Raw genomic sequence first — 22,642 nt, 5'->3', positions numbered from 1 at the left:
AAAAATGAATTTAGAAAGACCTACTAAAAGGCACTTTGTATTAATTATCCACTGCTATGTAACAAATGACCACAATATGTGGCAAGTAAAAACACATATATTTATCACTTCAGTTTCAGTGGGTCTGGAATTCAGATATGTCTTGGCACTGGGTTCACTGGTTCAGGGTCTCCCACATGTTTGAATCAAGGGGCTGGCCAGGACTAGGGTCCCATCTGAGAGTGAACTGGGAAAGACTCAGCCTCCAAAATCACTCATAAATGATTAGCAGGACTTAATTCCTTGAGAACTGTTAGACTGAGAACCTCAGCAACTTGTTGGCTGTTAACTGTGCACCATCCTCATTCCTTCGCTTTTGGGCCCCTCCAATACGGCAACTTGATTTATCAAAGCATAAAAGCCAAGAAGGAAAAAGGGAGAATTTTCTAAAGACAAAAGTCATGCTTAATCATAGAAACAACATCCCATCACCTTTGTCTTAGTCTTAGTTAGAAGCAAATCCTTAGGGCAGCCCACACTCAGACAGAGGGAATTGTACCAGGGCATGAATACTGTATTAGGTGGCAGGAATCACTGCGGACCATCATGAAAATCTGTCTACCCCACATTTCATTGTAAAAATGGAAAAACTAAGGATAAAGGAAACTTAAATCTTCCCGTGACAGAAACCAGTCATAAAATACTTCATGCGTGTCCTCTCTTTTCCCAGAAGACTTCCTTGCAGTTAGGTTGAAGTCATGGTTCTCAGCCAGGGTGATTCTGCCTCCCAAGTGACGTTGGAAATGTTTATAGACATCTTTGGTTGTCACAGTGGAGGTGTTACTGACATCTAGTGGGCAGAGGCCAGAGATATTGCTAAGTACCTACAATGCACAGGACAGAATTCACATAAAGCAGCATCTAGCTCAAATATCAATGCAGCCAAGTTTTAGAAACCTTGAGTTAGAATCATGTACTTTTTGGCAAGTACCATGAGCAGAAGTAACATGACACTTTTGTGCTGAAACAGTTAAGAACAGTGTATCTCCTCCACATCTTTCTATGCTGATCAAAGTGACCTAGAAACCTGCATGTGGAGATTACGGCATTATAAGATGGAAAAAGCCTGGCTTCTTGGGTCATCAGATGGATGAGAGCTCTTATTGAACTGCACCATACCTATGTGAGCAAGAAGAAAATATTTGTTTGTTAATTGAGATTTCAGCATTTGTCTATAGAGAAAATTAGCAATAAATGTCTTAATATAGTGTCAGAGAGAATAAGCAGACCTCACAAATGTCTGGAAGTCAGGATGGCATTGGACACCTCAAAAGCATTACCAGGAGCAAGAAGACAGTGGAGTAATTTCCTCAGTACACTGAGGGACAATAATACCACTCTACAATTACAAATATCCCTTGTTATTCGAATATATTTGGTTCATAATGTTTGGAAAGTAGGTAACAAGATTTCATACAGAAATTTATCTGAATCTATTATATTCTTCAATCTGAGTAGTGAGAGTTTAGCTAACAAATGATACCTGAATGTATTCCTGCCCCAGTCTATCAAATGTGAGGGTAGAGTTACTCTAGGAGTTGAATTATTTACCCCTCTTCATCTATTTTAGGAAGCTTCTTAAGAATGTGCTTTCCCAAATGAGGGAAATAAATCCAGAAAAAGAAACATAGTGGGTACAGAAAGCAGTGGTCCCAACAGAGAACAGAGGTGAGGAGCATTCCCAGCATGACAGTGACATAACAGGCCTACACAGCAACCAGTTCCAGCTGGTATGAGAAGACAATTAAGCTCAGCATGTGCAAAATGGAAACTCTCACTTGTTCTCTGTCCAATCTTGTCCCTCAAAGGACACTTTGATATATCTGCCCATGTAAGTCATATGCACCATTATTCTCATTACTTCAACACTGACTCCTACTGATCCCTTTGGACTCATTTCAGAGTGCTCCTGGAGCCATACCTCTGCCTGGGGCACATTATGCTTTCTCCTGCTTTGTGAAACCATCTAGCATAACATCCTTTTACTATGTCTTAAAAAAACATCTTTGGCCTCAATCACATCGCAGTCCTGTTGTGATAACCACACAGATTAGTGTCTACAATAGGATTGATGAAAAGACCCCAGACTCTAATGAATAAACTGTTGAAGGGGATTGTAGATAAACTACAAGAAGATAAATCTGTAATGCTAGGGTGGCAGCAAACCATTGTTGGCCCAAGACAACAAAAATTTGTGTCTGGGAATGCAGGAAGAATAGTATCAATGGAACATGTCCATTGCATATTTAGATTCAGTGAATCGAAAAGAAATTAAAATTCAAAAAGCCCTGACTTGGAGTTTCTTAGTTGCTTCTGTAGGCTGTGGTCAATGTGAAAGTGACACCTGAACCTTTCAAGCAGGAACTGTATGTGGAAACCACCAGATCAATAGTCTGGCGGGCAAGGAAAGGTGAGACTGAAACTGTAGAAGCTGATGTCTGAGACAGGACACCCTGGGACAGGATCACTGGGGATGGCAGAAGCTCAAGGACCCTGAAGCCTCCCCTTGACTGGCAGCTCTACATGCCAAGCAGAAATGGGATAAATGCCCAGGCTGTGGATGTTGGAGTGCAGAACAGCATTTTAACACTCACTGAACGAACTGCATCTGTCGGATGTTTTAAAATACAGAAATTACAAAATAAGATCAATTAAATAGTTGCAAGATATTTCTAATGTGGGATCAGGTAATGGTAAAAATAAACAGTCAGGGTGAGAACAATTTCTTCTTTTTACTAATCTACTTTTAAAAAGTAGACAAGGAGACTGATTTGGTGTTCGTTTTTTTCTAATTTTGTATAACTTTCTGGTAAATATTTGTGTTTTAAATCTTGTCCTTTATAGGTAGCTCTAATGTTTGATGCTCTGTGATTTGGATGAGTTAATAAGGGTCAAGGAGAAATAAAAATAATGTTCAAAGTATGCTCAGATATGTTTACTACTTACACCAACCAGCCGTCCCAAATGGAAAATAAGAATTATTTCACTGAGATTAAAAAAATCTTCCTTTCATGTGCCCAGAAAATTATTTACTGTTTAACCTCCTGCTTTAAAGATGAATGAAAGATTAAACCTGACCATGTGGGGTTCCAAGTAGAAAAGTCACAGACAAATGTATCTCTAAGAATTTGAAAGCTTTTAGTTCCAAGGATTATCAATAGTTCCTAAGAACACTGAATTGCAATGGAACTAGGGAAAATGCTGAAGAATTTACAGGCAGTTATACTTAAGATCTATATTAGTTTGTTTTCTTGTCACTTATAGCAGAATACCTAAAATGGGTAATTTATGAAGAAATGAATTGTATTTCTTACTGTTTTGGAGGCTGGGAAGTCCAAGCTGCAAGGGGCACATCTGGTGAGGGCTTTCTTCTGGTGGGTGCTCTCTTCAGGGACCCATGGCAATGGAGGGTATTGCGTGAGAAAAGTCTGAGCAAGAGCACGTCTACAGGCTTTCTTCCTCTCCTTATAAACCCACCAGCCTGCTCCTTGATAAACCGTTAAACCATTAACCCATTAATCCATGAATGGATTAATTCATTCGTAAGGGCAGAGTCCTCATGATCAAATCATCTCCCAAAGACCCCACCTTTCAAATACTATACTTGGATTTCCCACCCTCTTAACACTGTTTCAATGGGGATCAAATATCAAGATGAGCTTTGGAGGGGACATTCAAACCATAGCAAGGTCTGATTTCGTTAATGACAAACTGACCTTTATGTACTAGGTTTTAGGGGAAGGACTGGTGACATGCTCAGGAGCTTTCAAAGCCTTGGAATAGTTCCAGTCAATTTGGATTCTGACTTCTGGTCTTAGTTTCTGCAAATACTGCTTGGGGACAGCAAATGTGTCATAGGTGAGGGACTGCTTTTCTTTTCCCCTACTACCCTAACGCATTAGTAAAATATGGGTTAATACTATAGAAAATAAAAGAAAGTTATAAAAGGTGATGCAACATTAAATAGACAATGTTAAGTGGAGGGCAAATCTATTTTATTAGAGGAGAAAAAGAATCACAATTTGAGTGATCTCTGCACTGGGACCATAGAGTTGAACAGGGAGCCCAAGCAGCCACTCACTGGGTCTTGGAACTGGGAGAGCAAAGGGAGGCCTTATAGCCACAGTAGGCTGTGTCCCTCTGCGTCTTTGGACAGGCACACCCCAAACGTGGCCAAGTTGAACAAGACAATCGGAAGAATGGGACATGGTATCAGACAGACCTGGAGAAACAGGAGTGGCTCCAGTGGTACAGGAGAAGAAAGGTGAAAGAAAGGGGAAGAGGAGAGAGCGGGTTTGGATAAAATCTACTCAAAATACTGAATGCCCAAAAAGAAAAAACAGGGCCCCGCCCCAAAACAGACTGTGGTAAGACCATGTTCTTTGGTGTCTCCAGCCCGTGAGGCCATGGAACTTAATATAAGTAACGTTAGAAAGCCTTGGGGTGGGACCCACAGTGCCTTCAGATTGTGGTGCTGCCCTAGGAGAACACAGATGCTACCCTATCCAATGAACACCTCCAGGACTTCCAGCCTCCTAGCAAATATTTATTTAATTTCTGGGGATGGTTTGAGTGATAGTACCTGAGATATTACTTAGATAATTACTATTGCTGCAAGCACCAAGCCCAATTTTTCATCAGCCTATTTAGATTTTGTCATAACTATATTTCACACTTGAAGATCTTTTTATCCATATTCATCAAACTATATAAAAGTGCCTTTGCAGCTCTTGTTTTTGGTAATTGGGCAGTTATCACGGAAGGCAAACTGGTGCTTAAGAACATGTTTCATTTGTGCAAAAAGTGCTTTTTACTTAATTTATATTTTTTATTGTTAAATATGTAATATATAAACAGGTATATAAAGTGTATATACAATTTTAATACCAATAATGATGATAATAATATAGTAAAACTAGCACCAAAGTTTTCATCACCCAGACTAAGAAATGAATATTATTAAAACTAGAAACTCTGTTTTGTTTGTTTTTTGGCAGCTGACTGGTATGGGTATCCAAACCCTTTACCTTGGTGTTATAACACTACATTCTAACCAACTGAGCTAACCTAACAGCCCTAGAGACTCTCTTTGTATCCTTCCCTAATCATTTGGCTCTCCCTTCCTTGCAGAAGTAACTACCATCCTGAATTTTGTAAATCATTCTGTAGTTTTTCTTTACAGTTTTCCATAAATTCATGTATTCTTAAAATTGTATTATTTAGTTTTATGTTTTTGAATATTTAGAAATAAAATTATACTGTATTCTATACATTGTATTTTTGTGCTCAAACTACTCTATGTGATTGCATCTAGCTAGAGTTTATTCATTTATACTCGTGAGTGTGTGTGTGTGCGTGTGTGTTTCTAACTAGAGATTATTCATATATTGTATTTAAAGTACTTAAAATTTTTAAATACTTAAAAGTGTTTCCATTTTATAATCTACTACAGTTTATCTTGTATACTATTGGTAAACATTTGGGTTGTTTCCAGTCTTCTGTTATTACAAACAATGCTACTTTGAGCATTCTCGTATACATCTCTTCTGTTCTATTCTATATTTTGTCTGTTTTGTTCTTGGCTTTAGCTTAGATATTTCTGTTTTTTTATCTTCCAGTTCATTAATCTCCTTTTCTGCTATGTCAATCTGCTGGTATATCCATCTATTGACATTTTAATTTCACTTACTGGTTTTTTTTTTTTTTATTTCTAAAATTACTATGTGAATTTTTTAAATAGATTCTAGTTTTCTGGTGAAATTCTCCATCTTGTCATTAATTTATTTAAATATATTTATTATAGTTATTTTAAAGTCTATATCTGTGACTTCAATATAAGCCCTCTGTGTAATGTTGGTTTTTTTTTTCCCCCTCCTACTCCTTTTTGTTGGTATGCCTGATCATTTTTATTGAATATTAGACCTTATGTATGAAAAATTATAAAGACTTCTGCTTGTAGCTATATGCCTCCAGAAACAGTTCACCTATTTCTGCTTTGTAACTTGATTGATGGCAGAGCATTTTAATCCAACCAGTGGCTTAACTGACTCAAAGATGATCTAATTTATAAGTTAAATCTACGTCTGATTCAAACATAATCACTGGGTATAGATTTTCAGGAATCCCAAATGAAAGCCTCAGATATTTATCAAGGCCTCTCCAATTTTGTAAATTCTGATCTCCAAATGTTGTGTTCCTCCCTACTGCAAAGCTTCTTTAAAAATCCCCCACTGTGCTTGTCAGTGACTTCTTTACCTGGCTTATTAGCCTTCTCAGTTTAATAATTCAGCAAATGCCTTGGGGGAAAACCTAGTGGTGAGTGTAAAGCTCACTTCTCCTGAGCTCCATCCCTCAAGTGTTGGATACCTTGGCAGCTCTGGGCTCTAATTTTTGCCTCTTCAACCCTGTGAAATTGTGAAATGCTCTTCTGGCCTCTCTGCTTCTGATCAAAATTCCTCTGCTTAAATCTTTCACCTTTTCACTCCTCACAATAAATGGAGAAATTCCCTAAGGAGTAGCATATTTTGCTGAGTATTACTTCCTTCCTCATAGTTCCTTTCCTCTGAGATTTTGGTCCTTTAGTTCCTGGCTGCTTCACTGAATCATCAGTGCTTTTAAACAAATCTAGCTACATAATCTCTGGCTCTTATGATTGTTGTTTGTAGTGTCATTGGTTTTCTGCAAGCTACTATCCATAGTGACAAACAGAAATCCTAATGGTTTTTGAAAAGACTAGTTAGTACAATACTGAGGTCTATCTTTATTCAAATATACACAAAATTTTATTGCATTAAAATTTAACACAAATATTCCCCATGGTATGAGATCATGGCACCAGTGACCGTGGAGAAAGAACTAAGTGAAATTTTAGAGAAGAACAAAAATAATGTTTAAAAAACCCTCAGAGGCTTCTGTTTGTCTGTGCTGTACCTCCTATTGCTATTGTTTTCTGATTTTATGTAGATGTTTTAGACCTGCATATTCTTCAGTTTCCCTTGGTGGATGGCAGGAATTTATTTTTTTCTTCAAACAATTATTGCTCCAGTAATACTAACAAAGTGACTATCTATATGTTAACCCCTTCAGGTCCAAAGAACAAAAAGTGAAAATTTCTAAATGTTGGAGGCAATTTGTGCAATTTAAATACAGAATTTGGTTGACACTGTTCAGTATCTTACCACAAAGCTAATTAAAAGTGAGAAAAATTTGAGTCATAAGCTCTTAGACAAAGTTAAAAAGAGACTTAATTTATCAGAAATGACATGAATGTACGATCTTTTGATAAAAAGTGATTTTTCTTACTCTACAAGGGTGATTTAAGTAGCCTTTCTTTCTGTTATTATTGTGCTTAACTTCAAAAGTTTCTAGGAATCGTCAAATATACCACCATATATCCCAAAGTCAGGATTCTAATACTATTCTCTTCTAAAAGGAATCGGGGCCTCATAGACAATGTCTACACCTTGGACATCTTGTTGCTTTCAGAAAGTAAGGCTTTTATCAGAAGAAACTGCAGTAAAACACTAAGGAAGACAAGAAAGTTGGCTAAAGGGAGGATTCTGGTAGCCAAGTAATGAAAGTGTAGATTTGCAAAAGAAAAAAAAAATATGTATATGCAATCAATTGGAGCAAGTTGAGTTTGAAATCAGTGAAAGGTCATAAATCTATGAAGAGTCTCAAAAAAATAAAGTATACTAGAGAAAAGCCATACCCTCCAATAAGTTTCTCTGAAAAGTAGGAGAAAGGGGCAAGTCATTCAGTTCTTTAACAGGAATGGAGTTCTGTGGTTTGTTCAATTAATACAATATCTTCCTCTTCTTGGATAATTTCAATGGTTTTTATAGTTTGCCTATAATAAAATAAATATTTTATCTGCTGAATTGATGCTTCAACACTGAGTGTGAGATGCGGGGTTAAAGAGGCCTGAGACTTGTGCATGCCATGTGCTACTGGGGAACATGTCTTGCCTGATGGGATGCTCACTCCATACTTGCATGTCCTTTGAAAGTTTTGGAGACTTGAAAAACCATCAGTCTGCATAGGAAGTATGTTATCCCCTCCCTTTTTTTCTTGTAACTATCTCTGTATGTTTCTCATTCTTGATATTAAAGAAACTGAAGTGTCTCTTCATCAATCTCATCATCATCCTATTGGGACAATCATGCATAATCCAGGAAGATCTCTTTAATCCAGTCTCAGATTAAGATAAATTATGACAACTACCCACCTTTGTATTCCAAAGACCACAATTTTGCTATTTTACATTAGTTTTCCCAGTGTGCTGTGGCTGTCTGTTTACATGTCTTTCTCCATGTGAACTTCAAATTCCTGAAGGCAGTTTATGAGGTTTTCTATTTCTTTTTTTCCCCCCATTCTTTATAGGAACATTCTTTTTGCAATTAAGGTTTGAGTAAATGAATGAATAGGTGAATAAATGAGTCACCTCTCTTCCCTTAAATGTATTCTAGGACCCAACCACCTCAGTCTACAAACTTCTCCCATAAGAGTCCTCTGTTTCCTCCCTCTGAGTGTTTGATCCTTCTTTGTTATCTGAAGTGGGTTGAATTGTGTTCTCCAAAAGATATGTCCAAGTCTTAACTCCCCATAACTGTGAATGTGACGCTATTTGGAAAAAGAGTCTTTGCAGATTTAATTAAGGTAAGGTTCTCAAGATTAAATCATTCTATATTAGAACATATCAAAGAAAAATTGCACCAGACAAATTAAACAGACAAAGATTTTATTCAAGACTATTGCAATAGGGAAGAGAGATTAAACTTAACTTCCCTGAAACAGAAAACAGGAAGATTTTTAAGTACTGGGTGGGCTAGTGAAAAAGTACTGAAGGACATTAGAAAGTAGGTTGGTGTTGGCCAATGTGATTAAGTCAATGTGATGTGTTTGCTAGTTGTCACTTATCTAAGTTAGCCTCCTATCCTCCCACAGAAACTAGGAGATGAGGCCCTATCTTCCTTGGTGATTGTATTTCAAAGGGATGGCTCCAGGTTCTTGAGAAAGACAGGCTTGAGTTATAAAACTGGCAAGAGGCTGGTAGAAGATTTGCATTTCAAAGGGGGAGAGAGAGAATTTACAACCATATTTTCTAGAGTAAATGCTCTAAGAAAAGAGAAGTTAGAGACCCAAAGCCAGGAAGACACCTGTATAAAGTTTAGTCAAGCTGGGGTCAATGTTAAGGCCACCTTGGTCAGCTGGGCCTTAAATGCAGTAACAGTGTTCCAACGTCCTTATGAGAGGTCTCTTTATAAGAAACAGAAAAGGCTCTCTCTTGCTTACTCTCTCTCCATGCGATCTGCTTGTATGCCCTGGCTGCCCTGATGCTTTCCTCCATGAGCAGAAGCAGCGTGAGGCCCATGCCAGATGCAGCTGTCCCAGAAGCATGAGCCAAATAGACATCTTTGCTTTATAAATTACAAGGAGTGGGGTATTGCTATACAGATACCTGAAAATGTTGAAGTGGCTTTGGAACTGAGTAATGGGCAAAGGTTGGAGGAGTTTAGAGGACTCAGAAGACAAAAACATGAGGGAAAGTTTGAAACATCTTAGAGATTGGCTAAATGGTTATTAACAGAATGCTGATAGACATATGGGGCAAAGATCACCCTTGTTATGAACCGGCAAGGAATTTGGCTGCATTGTGCCCATGCCCTAGAACTTTGTAGATGATGGGAATTAAGAGTTTGGAAGCAGAATATTTGGTGGAAGAAATGTCTAAGCAGCAAAGCATTCAGACAGCTGCATGGCTACTTGTAACAGCCTTTGCTAAGTTATAGTGGCAGAGGCATAATCTAAGCCCAGAATTTATAATTAAAAGGGAAGCCGGGTATAAAGATTTGGAAAATTTGCAGACTGGCCAAGTGGCAGAGACTGAGAGTGCTTTCAGGAGAAAATTCAAGAGTTTGGCAGATAGACTAGTTGCTAAAGACATCAGCATGGCTATCAGGCATCCAGGTACCAATAGCCAAGGCAATAGGAGAAAGACCCTGAAGGCATCTCATAAGTCTGGAAGGGTGCCCCTCCTATCACAGACCCTGAGGCCTAGGAGGACCTAGTTGTTCCAGAGGACAGACCAAGGGGATGCCACTGCCCTGCCCTACCTGGGGATGCTGCTCCCTGCTGGAATAGCCTTGCCTCAAGCAGCATCAGGTATGGTTCCTGCCGCAGCTCCAGAGAGCACAAGCTGGAAACCTTGGTGTTGTCCATGTGATGTTAAATCTGCAGGTGGGCAAAACACGAGAACAACAGAGATGTGGCGGCTTCCACCCAGATTTCAGAAGATGTATGGAAGGGCCTAGGGGCCCAGGCAGAGACCTGCTCCGGGGGAGGAGCCACTGTAGAGGGCATCTACTAAACTAATGCCAACCAGAAATGTGGGCTTGGAGCCCCACAGAGAGCCCCCACCAGGGCAATGTCTAGTAGAGCCAAGGGAGTGGGGCTACCACCAGGACCTGAGAACTGTGGGGCCACTGGCAGCATGCAACACCCTCCTGGAAAAGCTGCAAGTCCTAGTGCATCCCAGTGGGCTGTGCACAGGACAGCCATGGGGGAGGGGCTGACTGAAGCTTTGGGGCCCCAAACCCCCCACTGTGCCCAGGATGCAGGACTTGGGGTCAAAGGAGATTATTTGGGTGCTTTAAGATTTAATATCTGCCCTGCTGAGTTTCAGACTTGTTTGGGGTCTGTTTCTCTTTTCTTTTGGCATATTCCTCCCTTTTGTAATGGGTATGTGTACCCAATGTCTGTTTCACCATTGTATCTTGGAAGTAGATACATTTGTTTTTTATTTTTACTGGTTCACAGCTGAAAATAGTTTTGTTTTTAGTCTCAGATGACACTGTGGACTTTTAAGTTGGTGCGGCAACGAGCTGAGACTTTTTAGCATGATTGGGATGGATTGATTCTATTTTGTATGTGAGAGGGACATGAGTTTTGGGGGCTAGGGGTGTGTAGAGCTAGGGTTGGGTCTGGAGCTCACAGACCCCTCAAGCCCATTGTCCAGACTGGGTCACAAACCCTTCACAAACAGGTCTGTGAACTAGGTAACTGGTAAAAAGGTCTTTGGAGCCTTGGTTGAAGAAAGAATAGTCTTTGTTCAGCACACACACGTCTAAGAGTTAAGCAGCCCAAAGAGAAACTCAGAAACTCGATTGCCACTGGCAAAGTCCACTGGAAAACTGAGCAGCTGCCAGCAGGGTAAACATGCTCTATTTTTAGATGTGAGTTCTGCTGTCCAGTTGATGCTTCATAAACTCAAGAACACACACTAGCAATAAACTAAAAAAATACATGGGTGCGCATGTGCACTAACTCCACCCACACACAACTCTTTACAAGGAATGTGTTGCACCGCCCCCAACTGTACCTGAGGCAAGGGGGCCTGACTAAACTATTCTATTTTCCTCACAGGGTAGGATGATAGAGTTTGGATATGTTGTACCCTCCAAAGGTCATGTTAAAATCTGATCCTCAATTTGGCAATATCCTCATGAACAGATTAATGTCCTGAGGTGGGTGGGGGTGGCAGTGAGTGAGTTCTTGCTCTGTTACTTCCTGGAAGAGCAGGTTGTTTAAAGGAGCCTGGCACCTCTCCCTTCTCTCTCTCTCTCTTGCTTCCTCTCTTGCCATGTGATCTGTATGTACCCGCTGGCTGTCCTGCTGCTTTCCACCACGAGTAGAAGCCTAAGGCCCACATCATATGCAGCTATCCCAGAATCATGAGCAAATAAACCTCTTTTCTTTATAAATTAAAAAAAAAAAAATCAGGAAAGGAGTAGATACATAGTCACAAGAGGAAAAAGCCATATGAAGAGAGACAGAGATGGGAGTGATGTGGATACAAGCAGCCAAGGAATTCCAAGGATTACCGACAGCAACTAGAAGCTAAGAAAGGCAAGGAATGGGTTTTCTCCAAGAGCTTCTAGAGGAACACATGCTGTCAACACCTTGATTTAGGATTTTTGGCCCGCAGAAATGTGAGAAAATAAATTTCTGTTTTTCTAAGCCTCCCACTTTGTGGCAATTTGTTAAAGGAGCCCTAGGAAACTAACACACCATCTTTCTGGAAAAGTCTGTCTACTTCCCGTTTAACTTCAAACATCAAAATTCTATGTGGGAAGGCAAAATATTTCAGCCCCAAAATACATTTCTTTGACATATTTCAAGATGGCTGATTCAGAGAGACAGGAAAAACAAGATTAGCTGGAAGACTGTTTCTTTGTGAAAAGAAATTTACACCCGTTAATGCAAATAGCCAGGATTCCTCTGCAGAGCCCCTCCTTTGGCTGCTATCTATTCTTTGAGAGCAGCTGTGAAACTACCTGAAGTATTTTTATTTGCATACTAGATGCCTATAGTTAACTTTAACTTCTGATTTCCTTCTTTCAACTGTGACAGCACCTCCCCTCAGAACTTCAGAGAAACCTGGTCTCACACCATTATTCTGGGGCTTCTACCTACCCCCCACCTTCTCTCTCCCATGAAAACTGGTGTATTAGCTTTGTTAATCCCACGGGAATTTGGAACATTACTCTCTTCTGATTCCCCTGTGCTTTGCCTTCTCCCAGCACATTAAATACTAAAATTTGCTATGCCTTTTCTTCCTATTGGTCTAAATTTGTTGGTGATTTTTATTAATATAGGGGTGAAGTTTTCCTTTGGCCCCTACATCTACATCTCATTTAAGGCTCATCAAAACTATCTTGTCTTCCATTCCTTTTTCCTATAATTTATAGTACCACCCAAAAGCTGCGGCTTTCTCCTCTAAATTCTTCTGATAATGATAATAATAAAGATATTACAACTGAAACTTGTTTAGTGTTTAATTCATGTCTTACTCCTTTTTAAGCCTTGTAAAAACATAATGAGGAAGGTACTATTATTTTTCTATATGAAGGATGCAGAAACTGAGGAACAGAAGAATTAAATAACACTAATTGGCAGAACCAAAATTTGCTTTGAGATCTGCCTGAGTACAGAGCCCATGTGCTTAAACATTTCACTATATATTTTTTTATGTCACTGAATGTTTATCTCTCTCTCATGTTGTCTTATTTTATAGTTAGCTATACATTTTTCTTTTCTAGTATAAACTATTGAACTGAGGTAACTAGAAATCATAGATATATAAACATATTCATTTAATTTTTCTGTTTTAAAGGTCTTTTAAAATTACATTGTCTGCATTTTTAAAAATTTCAACACTTATTATTCAAGAAAGAATTTTAGGCAACTTGCTTGAATACTTTTAACCTTTAGATGATTTTAAGATGGTCTTATTTATCTTTTCACAGCATTTAGCACAATTACTTGTGTAAAATCCGTGCACCATGCACAAACCCCACACGCTGGGATAGCTCACCTCACAAAGACCACGAGACAGAGTCCGATGCAATCAAGCAAGAGGAGTTTATTTCCAGCATGCTGGGGTCACTCAGCATTCAAGACATAAGCGACCCCGAATTTACAATACAAGCAGCTTTTATACAGTTTTTCTGAACAGATCTTGTGACAGGATGAGTTGTTGGTTATCTGTGATGCCTTTAGGTTTACAGGTGGGCTTTAGCAGGCTGGCACCCTGATAGTGCATTTCTCAATCGTTTATCTTCCCCAGGGCCTGGCCAGGTGGCCTTTAGATAAGGAACCAGTCATTTCCTGGAACTGGGTGGGGGCTATTAATGTTTAGTGTGCTAGGGCCTGACGCTTGTATGGCCCCTTAGAAGCTGCTTTGCTTAAGCATTTGTTACAAGACTGCGTACATTAAGGTTATATTTTTCTACAATTCTACCACAATTTTCTATGCCCCCCTACACTTGAATATCAGAAGTGCCCAAATTTTGTTGAATGAATATAGTTAATCCAACTGTTAGTCCCTGTGTGTCCCCAATTCCCCAGCTTTCTGGGGTCATATTTTCCTTTAATTTCATAATAGAATGGCTAGAGGCCTAATTATGCATATAGTAGGAAGCTCATGGCTCCTCTGCCATAAAATATTTCTGAATATTATAGGTTGGGAGAGAGCACCATTTTCCCTGGTCTCCTGTCATTTCAATTGATTTTCTTTGAACTCCTGCTATCAACTCCACTCTACAACTTGTCTTCTGAGATTGCCAATCACTTGCTATAGTGGATGCTAGTCTACAAATATAAGAGTGTTGTGTGGTAGACTCTTACTAATGGCTTGTAAAGCAAAGGAGATTAAAGCATATCATAGCTTTCATTTATTTATTCAGTCATTCAGCAAGTATGCAAACATTCATTGAGTGTCTATTGGCACTGTGCTGGGAACTGAGGAGACAGTGATAAGCTGTTGTGAGGCACCCTCTTGCAAGAATGCACTTACATGCCACTCATACAGAAAAGGGCAGTTTATTCACTCCAGCCAGCCAGCAACCATCTCTCAAGGAGCAACCAAGGGAGAATGGCCCCAGGCCTTGGTCTTGTGAGGATTTTAAAGGCAAAAACCACATTCCACTGGCACATGGGTTTGTCCAGGTGCACAAAGCAAGCTAGGTAGCTAGGTTACAGAAGCCAAAAATGAGCCATTAGAGCAATCAAGTATACAGATTTTTATTGTGTGTGGTTCCTGTTCACATGTAATAGTTCACTGTGTATGGCTCCTCTTTCTATACAACAGTTTTTGTTTCTATGAGAAGGTCAACGGTTTCTCACACAGAAGAGGGGGGTAGTCTGCAGGTCAGACGGGGGTAAAATGGTGTTACTTAGGTTAAGCAAGCAATTCTACAGAAGCAGATAGTGTATGTTATGAGGGTGTAGGCGGCTCTATTTCAACACAAACAGGTAAAAGTCTCCATGATCATGTAGCTCATACAATAGTCAAACAAACTCATACTCCAGTCAAATGTAAAACTCACACATGCGGTTGATAAATGTAAAATTAGAAGTGAGGTAAGTATAACAAAGGAAGTATCCGTGGTGTATTGAGAGCTACGGCAGTGGGCTTGAACTAAGAGCTGAAGGATAAGTAGACAATAATCAGCCCTGCAGCAGGGAGAGACGGGGAGGAGAAAGAAAAGAGAAGAAAGGATAACAGCATGTGCAAACAAGCAATAGTGGGGTAGAGCAATGGACATTGCAGCAATGGCAAGAAAACCTGTGTATTAGGGATGCAAGAGACTGGGCAAAGAAAGGAGAGAAATAAGTCTGCAAAACCACCTTAACAAATAAACAGTCTATTTCAAGTTTCCTTAACCGATGTGCTTTCAATCCTAATGTTAATGAGTGTGAGAAACACCCTCACCCTTCCAAGGCCAAAGGATGGACACGGAGACACAAGGTACAGCAAAGTGAGACTTTAATTATGGCCTTGCAAGGTTCGGGTGTCTGACGGGCAGGCACTGGAAAAGGGCTGTAGCAAGCAATTTATTTCCTAGTGCGCAATTCCCTGACCCTGCCTCTTCATTGGTTGGGGTGCACAATCTTCCCGGATGACATCTAAGAGTACCCCAACTTACTACGCCCTTGTAGGAAATTTCTTTGTCTGAGGGCTCAGGACAAGCCCATGACAAAGGCCCACCCAAAACCCTGTGAAAGGAGAAACATTAGGAAATGAAGAGAACAATAAAGGGCTATTAACTCATTACCATCTCACAGACAACTTTATCTATTAAGCGAACCCCCAGGAATGGGCTGGACCAGTCAGACAACTTTCAGGCTGGGCCTGAATTATTTCTGAAAATGAATCACTTAGATTATTTTCTACAGTGAGGAAATATTGAACAGTTTGATGTAGGAAATTGACATGATCCACTTCGTATTTTGGAAAAAAATTCTGGCTACTTTATAGAGACAAGAATAAAGTGGGTGAGGAATGGTGAATGCAGAAATTCCAAAAATGAGGCCTTTGTCCAGGCAAGAGATGATGCTGTTACCAGCAACAGGCTTGACTTGCCCTCTCGGACTAAACAGATGACTCAAAAGTCCAAAAGTTGGCTCAAGGATTAGAAGCTTTATTCAGCTAACCAGCATCTGGGGGATGGCCAGGCTAAAATCATCCCACCTTCTGATGCTGTTCTGGGGTTTATAAAGGAGATGAGGTGGGAAGGTGAGGTAGGGATTTAATCCTGCAGACAAAAGGGTAGGCTGGTCATGGGTTCAGCAGAAGGTCTGAGTTAGACGTCAATGTCCCATGATAGACTGGGTGCTTTGGTGTCATGGAGTCTACATTTGATGGACTGGTTAGCTTCAAACCTTTGATGTTATTTTGGGATCAGGGTCCTTATCTCCTTAGAAAGAGCTCAAAGACAATAACCTCTGTCAAGCATCACTGGAATATAGGAATACCTGACTCGTACCTCTAACTAATGTGGATGTAATTTTCCTTTAAGTGAAAAGGTGAGTTAACAATCAGCTAGGATGCTTTCCCTCTCTCTTGGAATTCCTTTGTTTGCAGTTGATTAGGAAAGGCAAAAAAAAAAAAAAAAAAAGAAAACTTCATTTCAATTATTAATTGTAGGTGTGCAACATCTAAAGAAAATCAACATGAGAGTGTGTAGTGGGAGATAAACAGAAATAAACTTTTGAGAAGGATCCTTTTAGGGTATGATTTCATCCCTGAGAAGTTTCACCACATGGTCAGTTTCTCATTCCTCTGCTAACCTCAAGGAATTGATGATTATCAATTCCTAAGTTAATGGCTAACTGAAATTTTATGCTTGGTCTTAGTTATCTCAAAAATGGCTGTTTTCTGGCTAAGGTCGCTTTCATTGATGGCTTGGATCAAGGAAGTGGTGGTGGAGACAAAGATAAATGAAAATATTTGAGAAGCATTTAGTGCAGTATAGAGAAACAGGACCTGGTGATATAGGGGAGCATGCAGTTAGGAAGAATATGTTTTTGGGTTGTATAACAGTCCTAGATGTCTACAGTTAACAGTAATTTTTTGTATATTTTCAAATGGCTAGAAGAGAAGATCAAATGCTCTCAACACACAGAAATGATAAATTCTTGTGGTCATGTATATGCTAATAGCCCGGATTTGAACATTACACACTGTATATATTTATCTGAATATCACTCTCTACCCCATAAATATGTATAATTATAAATGTCAGTTAAAAAATAATAATTAAAAAAAAAGAATGTAGAGCTCACTGGAATGGTATAGCATAGCAACAACTTGAAAAAAAATTAATGCTATACATTCTAGTCTTAAAAACTAATCAGACTTTTTTGGAAATGGAAATTTCTCACAGACTGTATCTCTTTAGGTTCTTCCCTAAGACTTTCTTCTTTACATCTACTTTCTGTCCTTCAAAATCATCCTCTACCATCATCTTAATCCTTTACATACTCTTGGATTAACATCATTTTTTCATAAGAATCTTAACAATACAGTTATTATGTGGATAATTTAACACTAAATCACCCTTAGTTTGAAGCCCAGCTTTGTACTGCCAACAATTTCATTGAGCTATTGCTAAACTGTTCACCACACTTTCACCATTAGTGAGACAAACACCTTGGTGAAGTATTGAAATCACATAATTTTTTAATGTATCTTAGATCAAATTCTTAGGCCTAGACTTCCACCAGAACATTCGGGGTTGCGGAGCTGTGTGTGGGATGTGCACGTTTATCTCCCCATTTGGCACAGTCTACATCAGATTTCCCTAAGCCCTTCAGATCCTATCATCTCATTTGCTACTGACTAGCTGTAGTATTTACATCTGCTCGGAGATTTCCTTTTTATTATTTTCTAGTCTTCATTCTATATGCCATGCCCTAACCTTGAAAACTGTCAGTTTTAGTAACCTATGTTGCATAAGGAAACTAAAAGTTAATATACAGTGGTCTACACTGAGTAAATTCTGTATGTTTGCAATGTACAATGAAAATGCTTAATAATGAATATGACTTACAAATCTGTCTGTTTCTGGGAAAGAGGAATATCCGTATCTAACCTTGGATCTGTTCTTTGTGCTCTTTTGAAGGGAACATCCTTCTGTATCAGAACTTCCCATGTTTCCATACCCAGATTTCTTCACCAAGGCGGATAAAGAATTGGCAAAAATCATTGACCATCATGTAAGAGTGACTTTCTTAAACTAGCAGCAAAAGTTTTGTTCTTTAAAGGCACTTTGAAGTATAAAATGTGGTTCTGAGACTGAAACATTAACATGTGGAATTTAAAAGTGGTGCTGTAATTGGTCATTGCCAAATTTAATTATATCTTACTAGACTATCTGCACACGTCAGTGCCTTCATTGGGTTACAGAAAATGCAGCCTTCTGTCATTTGTAAAACACTAGCGCAATTCTATTTCCTGAATTAGTACTGATTTCTTGTGACAAGAATCTGATATTCAACACTGAACACTGATTTCTTCTGCACTGTAGTTCTAATAACAGAACAAAAATCTTTTGACTCAATTTTCAGTGACCATTCTTTACCCTTGACAGATCAGAAAGACTTTAAATCACTTTGTTCTTAGTATGAGTGGCAATGCAAGGCTATTCACGTAAGCCACTTTAATCCATTGTGCTATACTTAGTCTATAATTTCTTACCAAATGTTCATCATTTTATGTCTACTTCTCTTTAGGAGTAGAGCTGGAGTAGGAGAGAAAGTACTTACTTTTTGCGGTTTTTGAAAATGCAACATGGATTCAATAGCATATAGAATGTGCTTAAATTAATCTTATCACAGTAGTTCAGTATTATCTATAGATTTTGATTACAGCCATTACCATAATTAATTTCACATTCCATTTAATTGGTGATATTTTGATAAAGAATAAGGGATGATTTTATTTACTGATCACATTGAATAGTTATCTACCACATAGCTAATATTTAAGACACTCTAGCAATAGCTATAAGTATTGGGGTTTGGAGGCTGACAGATACCTTGGAATCACAAAATGAGAGCTGTAATATTGTTCTACTATTTACTAATAAAGTTTATGCTAAGCAAACATATCATCTATTCAGGGCATTCTGAAAAATTTCCAAGGTTCATAAATTTTGATATCTATGTTTTCCTATTCACTTTAACTAAATGATCTGGAATAGATTACAAGAGATAGCAACCTGGCAACATTTTATATACGTTTGAGTATATACACACAAGGGTCTTCAAAAAGTTTGTGGAAAGATTCGAATTATCTTTTAATTCCATTTTTTTACAAACTTTTCAAAATATTCTGATATATATCTCTGGGTGACTTTGGGCTGCCTAAGGCTAGTTAAAGAGTATTTGGAATGACAGAAAAGAGGCTAGGAAATAGCTCCTAACAACCATCATCTTTTCCTCTTTCAAAGAATATAAGCATTATCTAAGTAATCACTGCCACGGATGTGCTTATATTGTAGCTAAAGAAGGGTAAAAGGAAACCCTTCTGAAAATATGTTTGAGAACTTATAAGATCCAAATTGTTTGATATGTGGCAAGCTAATGAAATAGTAGTTCATAGTATTGATTTAGGAAGGTTTGTGGAAGTGTCTCTGAATATTATATTTTTAAAATATTCACGTATTCATTCTTTTTCAGATGGGTATAGCATTAGTACTTTGTTCTTATATCATACTTCATACTTTACAAAATGCTCTTATATTAGTTAATTTAATTTTCACAACAAACCTGTAAAACATTACCAATAAGAAGAATAAATTAGTGGTTTACAATTTAGTTATTTCCCCAAGGTTTTAAGGTGTTGAGACATGACTGAGTCTATGAACAAAACCAGATCTCTGGACTCCAAATCCACTTTCCCTTTCACTGTTTCATGGCTGCTCAAGTTCTTGGTTTATAATCCCTAACCAGAGTGGGGAGTGGGAGGGTGGGATCTGTAATACTGACAAGAAACAAAAACACATCCCTGTAGATGCCAAGTATGAATCTCCTAAGTCAACCGACTGTTGTTGAGTGGCTAAAATACACAAGAAATAGGGAAGATACACCTCCTTGTTCAGCCGATATCAAGGTAGCTTGTATGCTGCTGGTATTCCATAGTATGATGATTGAATCACTGGGTAAATGGGTTGAATAAAGCAGTAAATGATGCTTTCGTACATGCTTTTTGGGAAACCAAAGAATTCTACGAGTATTTTTCTGACAGTACATAAGAATTAATCCTATGTTGATTTTTCACAATGTAAAGAACAAAGTCATGAGATACATTGAATCTCTCATATAGGATAGACTAGTTGTCTTTGTTTATAGATAATGTCATTATTATACCAACTACTGCTTTTATGCTATAACATAAAATTGGTAGTTTTACTAAACAATTAGTTTATTATTTAGTTTATTATATGAGAAAAATTATGTCACAGTTGAGTATCATAGAACTTGTACCAAAGCATGAATTCAGTCTGTGCCTGAATGTCCCAGATGTTTTGCCTCAGTTTTCTGTATGTTTCATGCGAAAATGGTTTTGAGAAACCAAACATATGAGTGATAACTGTGTGTAGCTATATCCTCAAGATAAGTGCAGGCAACTTTTGTTTTTTTGTTTTTGTATTATTAAAAGTTAACTGGAGATAAAATAAGTGGATCTGGTATTATGATTTGGTTTTTAGTATTTACTCTAATATGAGCATGTTGACATTTTACAAAATGTTATTGCCTTTAGCAAGGCTGAGTGACTTGCTATGGACCCTGAGGTTTAGTTCTGCTTGTTGTTATCCATACATCCCAGGAGACAAGTAGTAGTCACAACTCACAGCACAGGCACATGTTGTAATCTATAAGTTAGATGATAGGTTGTTAATGTCAGTGTGGTCACTTGTGTACATGCACCAGCTGAGTGTGACAAAAAGAGCAGTGTAGGCAGTGTCCTTAGGAATTTCCAGCATTTCATGCGAACAGTCATTCTGCCCTGAACTGTTTACACAGCCTGAAAAGAGTTACCCTACCTTTTTACCATTTCTCTCATCAAATGTATTACAAGGATAGAAAAATTCCTCATGATGATGTTTGGTTAATTCATCACCATTGCTTCCAACACTGATTACTCATTCCTAGGGCTCTTGCCTTGAGATATGCTGTTATTGTCCTGAGTTAATATTGTCAGTTGAGAGGAATCCCTTAGAAGTATTTTTACTGGTTTACTGCAAAATAATCATTTGTCTGACCATTAATTTCATTTTCAATCTCAAATGAAAAAGTATCACAGTTTTTGCCTCTCACTTTAATTTGTATTTTCTGTATTTTTTCCTTTTGTTTTGCTTTAGCATGTGTTTTTACTTTATTACCCATGTCGTCATGTAAATATCATTACTGATGAAAAATGTAAAATCCTTTGGGATATAGAAATATAAACACTATTATGTCTTCTTTTAAATGGTTTTTTATCTTTAAAAATATTGAGGGAATTCTGTTTTGTAGAGTTTATATGCATTCTAATGGTGACATATATTTTCCAGTATGGTATAGAATTCCTGAGGAATGTCTGTGGGGGGGGGGGGGAACCTAAGAGGATAATTGGATATAAAAATCTGCATTTTGAGAAGCTAAACCAATATGTATTTTTTCATGGAAAATTGTATGTTAATGAAGTTTTCTCTGTAACAGTGGCAGAAAGAGCTAATGATCCGACAGAAAGAAGATGCAATATGTGAGGACAAAGAACTTAAAGATAAAGAGTTACAGGAGATAAAACACTTCCAAGAAGTTATGAAGAAAAGAGAAGAGAAACTACATAAGCAAACCAAACCCTATGAGCTTCCTCTTAGGACTGAAGAATTTCATTAGAAAAGAATTGAGGTCTATATGCCAGAAATTCATAGCATGAAAGAGAACAAGATAGCTACATGTTAGGAAAACTTTCTTAAAATTAACTTGAGGCCATTTTTTAAAAAGGTGTTTATATCCTGGTGCAAGCTGTTTAATAATCACATCTTAGGCCTAAATTAGTAGTCAACTCTTAACCACTCTTGAGTGAAATGGTTTCATCAGTTAAAAATGTCCCAGACTACAGCTAGTGCTTTTCTCAATTGATTCATCTGGTGATCATACAGCATATTTAATCAAGGATTCTCAGAGTATTGATATTCATTGAACAGTCAGATGGAAATAGATTGCAAATTAATTAATGAGTCATCATGTAAGAATTATTTCTTGAAAACAGAATGAGCATCAGCTGATACTCCTATAATCCCTATTATTCAAATAAAAAGTTATGGCACCTCCTTGGATTTGTGTTTTATAGTCAATTTATGCTAGACCAAACCCTATGTCAGAAGCTTGAATCTGATAAGTGACAGTATGTAAGCAAGTCTGGAAGGGCCAGCTGTCTCAGATTGGCTTGGTCTTTAACAGATGCCAGAAGAGACTCTTGAGTGAAAGTGGTTTCACTTTGCCAATGAGTTTATAAGAATAGATTTAGATGACACTGGAAGGTCCAATCGCAATTATTGGAGAGACTCATCCAATCAGGAGTCATTTTATAAATGGCACCGAAGCTTTAATTTATCTGAAGCTCTCAATCTATGGGAGACAGTGTTGGGTGGGGTTCTTGTGATACCATATATTGCTTTTCTAAAAATGTCGTTAATAACCACACCTCAATTTCACACAGGTGGCTTGGTGATACTCAAGAGACAGGTGCTTTTTCAGGGTGTGAAAC

The 22,642-nt window shown here is 38.2% G+C and overlaps 1 protein-coding gene across 1 annotated transcript in view; it reads left to right on the top strand.

The window, feature by feature from the left end:
* TMEM232 (transmembrane protein 232) overlaps positions 1 to 21,768 on the top strand; it is a 188,034-nt gene extending 166,266 nt beyond the window's left edge. Inside the window, exons 12-13 of the mRNA XM_063087617.1 lie at positions 18,006 to 18,099; positions 21,589 to 21,768. Of these exons, the coding sequence (XP_062943687.1) occupies positions 18,006 to 18,099; positions 21,589 to 21,768 (274 nt within the window). The remainder of the gene's footprint in view (positions 1 to 18,005; positions 18,100 to 21,588) is intronic.
* Positions 21,769 to 22,642: the final 874 nt, after the last annotated feature.

The sequence above is a fragment of the Cynocephalus volans genome, chromosome 2 (genome assembly GCF_027409185.1).
Source record: "Cynocephalus volans isolate mCynVol1 chromosome 2, mCynVol1.pri, whole genome shotgun sequence".
Taxonomy (NCBI): domain Eukaryota; kingdom Metazoa; phylum Chordata; class Mammalia; order Dermoptera; family Cynocephalidae; genus Cynocephalus; species Cynocephalus volans.
Note: the sequence above shows the minus strand (reverse complement) of the source record. Positions and strands in the feature narration are given on the sequence as shown.